A 6,233-nucleotide genomic window follows, 5' to 3' on the forward strand; every position below is an offset into this window, starting at 1 on the left:
ATAGGTTAAAAGGAAAGAAGAATAGTGTATGCTCACTCAGGTTCTCAGCATATACCATGGACAACAGAATTCTCAAAGAGAGGAGAGGAAAAAACCCTCAAAATCCACCAAGCCTTCACTAGTTGCCAATCCAAAACCAGCTGCATTCACATCAACCAGCAGAAGACCCCACGCGCATCTGAATCCCTTCTGCACTCTCACTCGAGGATTAGAGCAGAGACACCCCATCTTCCCCCACAGCCAACTACACCTTACCTGTGGGGTCAAAGACAATGGGCTGGCAATTTCTGTTGGAATTCCAGTTACATTTGAGCACCTGGCCTCCTTCTACGATGTTGTGCTGGGTAGTGTTTGCTTTTGGAGCTCCCACCAGAAGAAATATCCTGCAGTAAAAAAGAAGAAATAAAACAAAGGTTTCAAAACCTAAGGTAAAGGCATTGTTACTTTATGACATCTGAAGAGTTAATAAAAGGAAGACCCTTTCCCATTCAAATCTAAATCTGACTAGAACTACTTGGAGTTTCAGAGAAATTCATATTAGGTTTAGGTCTTGGGTCCCTCTTTTCTGCAAGCAAAAGCAGGCAAAAACCCCCAAAACATTTACCACGAAGCAGATAAAAGCATTCTGTCCTACCTAAAATGATTTTTGAAGTGAGATAAACAACTTTTGTATTCTTTTTCCACTTTTACAAATGTGTTATGTATGCAACAGAACAGGAAATTGTGTTAATTCTGTAATTTAAGAAATTGATCGGCCAGCACAATTTCTGGTTAATTTTGTCAGTAACTAAACTCAATGAAGTCACTCAAAAATGGAAACAATATATAAACAGAACAGTAGTGCTTCTGAGCCCTGAAGGTACTAAGGGGTGAGTCAGCCTAGTAATACCAAATGCTCTTTTTTCAAAATGAGTCTCCAAGTACCCAAGTGACTGTCAACCACAGGTTTGTATATTAATGAATCTTTAGTGAAATTAATTACACAGCAATCATTTTCTTATTAAGTTCTGTTGTGCTTTTTGTAAATCCCTGATTATACAAACATGTTAAGTGCACTCTGAGCAGGAACTGCAACAAGATTATGCCTGTGCAGGTGCTAAAATTCAGAAGTTGCAAAATAAGAAACAGGTTTAATGAAAAGGCAGACCAAACAAGGTGCTTAGCGTCTTCCAACAAGGTTATTAACATCTTCCAGGAACTCCAAGACCTCTGAGACACACTTAACTCATCAGCACTTTCCTGAGGAAGTCAAGTTGAAGTACAGATGAAGAAGACATAAAACTAAATGCTTCCTTTCATCAGAATCTTCCCTGTTGTTTCCATTTAGACAGTTTAAGAGAGCTTGCAAGTCTTACCATCCCGTATCAGGCATTACAGTTACTTAGGTTTGAAACTGGGATAAGCTGAACAAGCTGCAAGACTGGTTGGAGAGAATGTCTAGAGGTAGGCAGATCCAGACTGATCAAACTCGTTCTGGCTTCCACAGTACAGAGCTAGGTTTATATTTCTTAATACATAAATAGCAGGTATAAACTTGTATCGCCTCCTCAAAGCTCAATTCATATGAAGACCAACATAGGCTACCAGTTTTCAACTCGCTTAAATTTGCAGAACCTTCAAAATTTCCTGGTGTGCTCCCCGGCAGGACATCTAGCCTCGCTGGCAATCTATTTGTTTCCCTCAGTTGCCATTCATACACTCTCTGGATTCCAAAAGAAAGAATTTGGAATACTTTAATCAACTTAAAATATTCTCTCTGGGCATAACAGAAATGCTTCAAAATAGCCATCATAGTGCCAAGTAAAGAAATACATTCATTATTCTAATTACAGTCTATTAGGCAAGTGGTAGCTTGCCTCCCGCTTTAACTCCTGTATCACTAGCATTTGAGAAGCCCCCCAAATTAAATACTGGTTTAAAAAGATGAATGATTCCTGTTCTAACCATATATTTTAAATCTTTCTTAAGATAATCTTTGTGATTGAGTTTATTAACAAGATTACCACTAAAGGAATCACTATGGGACTCCACAAAAGTTTAGTCATCTCTTTTCCTAAAGCAAAAGAAAAAAAAAAAATGCATTTTTATCACGACAGACCAAACCAGCAGATTTTGCCATCGGTCTTACAATAATACCCCAAATTAAATACTGGTTTAAAAAGATGAATGATTCCTGTTCTAACCATATATTTTAAATCTTTCTTAAGATAATCTTTGTGATTGAGTTTATTAACAAGATTACGACTAAAGGAATCACTATGGAACTCTACAAAGGTTTAGTCACCTCTTTTCCTAAAGCAAAAAAAAAAAAAAATATGCATTTTTATCATGACAGACCAAACGAGCAGATTTTGCCATCGGTCTTACAATAATATACAAGTTACCTAAATACAAAGAAGTCTCCAGCCCACGTATTTTGTGAAGGGGGGGATAGAGGGCAATGTGTTACAGCCACGGGGCTACACCAGCGATGCTCGGATGCTGCCAATCTCCTGCGTGATGCAAGCCCCTGCCCCAGCACAGGACTGGGAGGGCACTGACATCCTCACCTTCAGTTTAGGGAGGTGCACTTACAGCAATAATCACCTGCCGAGGGCCAGTAAGGAGAAACTGGTATTTCCATGCACTTGTATGCTGGAAGAGAGACTACCCAATGCAATTCTTTTAAAACATGGCGTGTAAGAGAAATCTTTTTCAGTTTTTATGGAGTTATGTTGGGTCACTCAGCGCTGTGGTTATGCCCCATCAGGCACCACACTGCACCCCGACACAGGGCTACTGCTTCTGCTCTTGGGATAGGTCTTTTGTACTGAACTTCTAAACATGCTTTATTTTGGTACCTAGCAGGTCAAAATAGACTGAAACAGCAGCTTGAGCATTCAAGAACTATTAACGCGCCTTCATTGTCAGGCCAGTCATTCCAAATAGCTTTAGCTTGGCTAAATTCATCTCTAGTACTCATCTAAAGAACAGGTGTTAAATAAAAATTCACCGAAGCAACAACAAAGGTGTAGGAACCAAGCAACACGTGTGACACTCAACAGAAACCCCATAACAAGGCTCGTCTCACTAAACACCTTTTGCTATTGATGCTGTAAAACAGTCAGTTTTCTGCTTTTCACTGCAGTTTTTTAACTACCAGGGCTGAGCTCGCTGTTTATCACCACCTTTCTTTCTCCTCCAAGAGCCTGAGGGAATCCCCAGGCATTCCAGCAGGTGTGTTCATCCTTCTTGAAGGATGGGGAAGACACTATGTCCAGAGGGCCCAGCCTACACGTGTTCCTGGGTATTTCAGGAGGCAAAAAGATGAGTCTCCGTAGCCATAAACTCAAAATTTAACACCATTAGAGCCTGTTCCTGTGAAAGTTGTACAGCTACTTTTGTTTCCATTATGAGCTTAATTTAAAGATGAAGCAGATTTTGGCTTCGCAGATAAAGACTAATTTCCAGTCACAGTTAAAAATTGAGCAGAAAATTCACTTAAAAATACGAAGTCTTCCATGGAGTCTGAAAACCACCAGTGTTCAAAGTTTCAAAAAAAAAAAAAAAAAAAAAAACAATTTCCAGTCACAGCTAGAAAGTGAGCAAAAAATTCACTTAAAAATACCAAGGAGTCTTCCATGGTGTCTGAAAACCACCAGTGTTCAGAGTTTCAAAAAAAGAAAGACAACCAAAACCAAGCTAACACTCTTTTCTTTAACAGCCATGCACTCTGAGGTCAATATTTTTCATAAAAATAATGCAACAAGCTAACAATCTTTTCTTTAACAGCCACGCACTCCGAGGTCAATATTTTTCATAAAAATAATGCAAAGGTTCCAAATAGTAATTTCAAGGAGAGCTGGGTCACGTAGTTCCTTATCAGCAAGCAAAGAAAGTTAGTTTACTCCATGCATTAACCAGTCTCCTGATAACTCTGCAGCCACGCACGCTGACTGAAAATAGAGGGAGGGACACAAATAGAACCTTTTTTCTTTTAGTGCTGAGACTTAGAGGATTAAGATAGCACAGAAAGATGTTGCAACATGTGCAAGTTAAGACAGGATGGCTTCTAGTGTTTGCAGGCAATAAAGAAATGCAAACAAGGCCGGGTGATGCACTGCAACAAGACTTGCTCAAGAGCTATAGAACTTGTTTATAAAGTTTTATGAGTTAAAGATGGAGAGAGAGAGGGAGAGAAAATCCCCTCAGCGCGATGGGAGCTTTTCCAGCTTTAAAGCCCTTCCTTAAGATGGGAAAGGAGGGAAAAAGAGTGGCAAGAGCTGGGTGTTAATGTAGCCTGCACCTGGGAAAAACAGAGTAATTCTTTATGGCAACACCACGACTTTGAAATTAGCGAGAAGACTGAAACAGACCAGGCGAAAAGCCTGAAACAGACCAGTTCCTCGACACTGCCTGATTTTCAGTTATCATGAAATGAGGCCACAATTGAGGAAGCAGACGCAGAGGGATAATTACACAGAACTTTTTCTCCTCTGGACTCCTCAGCAGCTCTGTGGCCCGCACAACTCCAACACGGCTCTTGGGCAAAAAGCAGCCAAAAAGGAGAAGAGCAGAACTTCCGAAATTGCACGAGACCGAAACCTCAGGTGGGAGAGGCGGCGAAGGAAAACCCCACACCTCCATCTGTCTGCGCTGCGCTTCTTGTCGCCATCCCGCGCACCAACCGCGGGGCTGAGGAGGCTCCTCAGAAAAACCAGGGGCGCGAAGCGAGGGTCGTGCCGGCCAGCCCCCCGGCCGCAACACCGAGCCCCAACGCGGGGGCTGCCCTTCCCGAGAGACGGGCGTCGGCGGCCGGAGCCACCCGGGAGCGGGGACGGGATGGAGACGGGGTTCTGTGCCCTCCGAGTCCCGCTGCAGGGACCCCCGACGGCCCTAGCGGGGCACGGCGACCGTCGGGGGCTCCCGGCCCGGGCGGGGCGGGATCGGCGCGGCTCCGCCACAGCGCTGCGGGGCCGACGGCTCCCATCAATTAATCGCTTCTCATCCCAGCCCGCCCCGCGAACGAGCCATGGAGGGGACGGGGGGGTGTTCATCACCATCCCCACCCGGGATAACGCCACCCCCGGCCGCCGCACTGGAGCGAGGGGGAGCCGGGCCCCCTCCCCGGGGAAGCGGAACGGGACGGGGCACTTACGAGGATGAGTCGGGAGCGAAGAAGTCCACGGCGAAGCCGAAGTAGCTGCCCGCGGGGCCGGAGTAGACGGCCGGGTGCTCCGCGTCCAGGTTGAAGGCGCTGCCCGGGGCCAACGCGCCGCCCAGCAGCGCCAGCAGCCACAGCCACAGCCCCGCCATCGCCCGGGCCCGGCGCTGCCTCCGCGGGGCGCGCAAGGCCGCGCAGCTCTGCCCCAGCCGGGAAGGGAAGGGGGCGGAGGGGGCCGCGCGTTTCCCGCGGCGGGGCGGGGAAGCGGAATCACTTCCTCCCGCCCGGCGCCCAGTTCCCTTTTCTGCTCGGGACAGGGGCGGCAGGAAGGAGAAGCGGCATCATGTGGTGCCGGAGGCGGGACCTGCCCCGCACCGGCCCCGCGGCCGCCCCGCTCCCGCCCGCCTCGCCCTTCCGCCCGCAGCGCCGGGGCCGCGGAACGGCAGCGGGGGGGGATCCACGGGGGGGAAATACATACTGGGCCTGGGATGGCCCCTGCGTTAAGGCACCTGAGTCTCCACACTCAGTTTCTGCTGGAGGCGACCCCCGGGAGGGTGAGGGCTATGGGAGATGTGCCCAGAGGGGGGGGGGACACAGCCACGCTCCCTCTTACCAAGTCTGCCTCGCTAAGGGCTCTCTCCGGGAGAAGCCCTTACCCAGTCCTGGAGAGGGTCTGTTGCAGGAAAGTTGCTGACACAAGTAAAGAGTGAGGTGCACGCCACGGCAGATCCATCCATGGAGTCAAAAACCCCAACGAATAGGATATTAAATGAAGCAATTTAAAATCTCGGTGTCCCCTCCGCCAGAGAGGAGGATGCCACTGCGCGTGCAGGGGCCATCAAGGGCAGGGTCTGTCAAACCCCCCCGACAGAGAGCTCACCTCAGGTTTTACCTCTGAACAAGTGTCCAGGGTCCAGCTTGAACCTCTTCAGCCAGAGCTTCTGGCCCTTGTGTCACCCGATGCCAATAAGATTTTCTCCCTTGTATGGCAGTAGTTCAGGCAGGTGTAGGCTGCTTTCAAACCCCTGCTAGCCTTACCTGCATGAGCCCACAGAGGAGTCCAACACCTGCTTTGAATAGCAGTGTTTCA

The 6,233-nt window shown here is 47.5% G+C and overlaps 1 protein-coding gene across 1 annotated transcript in view; it reads right to left on the bottom strand.

The window, feature by feature from the left end:
• ITGAV (integrin alpha V) overlaps positions 1-5,437 on the bottom strand; it is a 47,307-nt gene extending 41,870 nt beyond the window's left edge. The window contains exons 1-2 of the mRNA XM_014954159.1: positions 5,138-5,437; positions 256-383 (exon numbers count right to left, since the gene is read on the bottom strand). Coding sequence (XP_014809645.1) covers positions 256-383; positions 5,138-5,295 — 286 coding nt within the window. The 5' untranslated portion in view covers positions 5,296-5,437. The remainder of the gene's footprint in view (positions 1-255; positions 384-5,137) is intronic.
• Between the last annotated feature and the right edge of the window lie 796 nt (positions 5,438-6,233).

This window comes from Calidris pugnax, unplaced genomic scaffold, assembly GCF_001431845.1.
Source record: "Calidris pugnax isolate Ruff unplaced genomic scaffold, ASM143184v1 scaffold103, whole genome shotgun sequence".
Classification (NCBI taxonomy): Eukaryota; Metazoa; Chordata; class Aves; order Charadriiformes; family Scolopacidae; genus Calidris; species Calidris pugnax.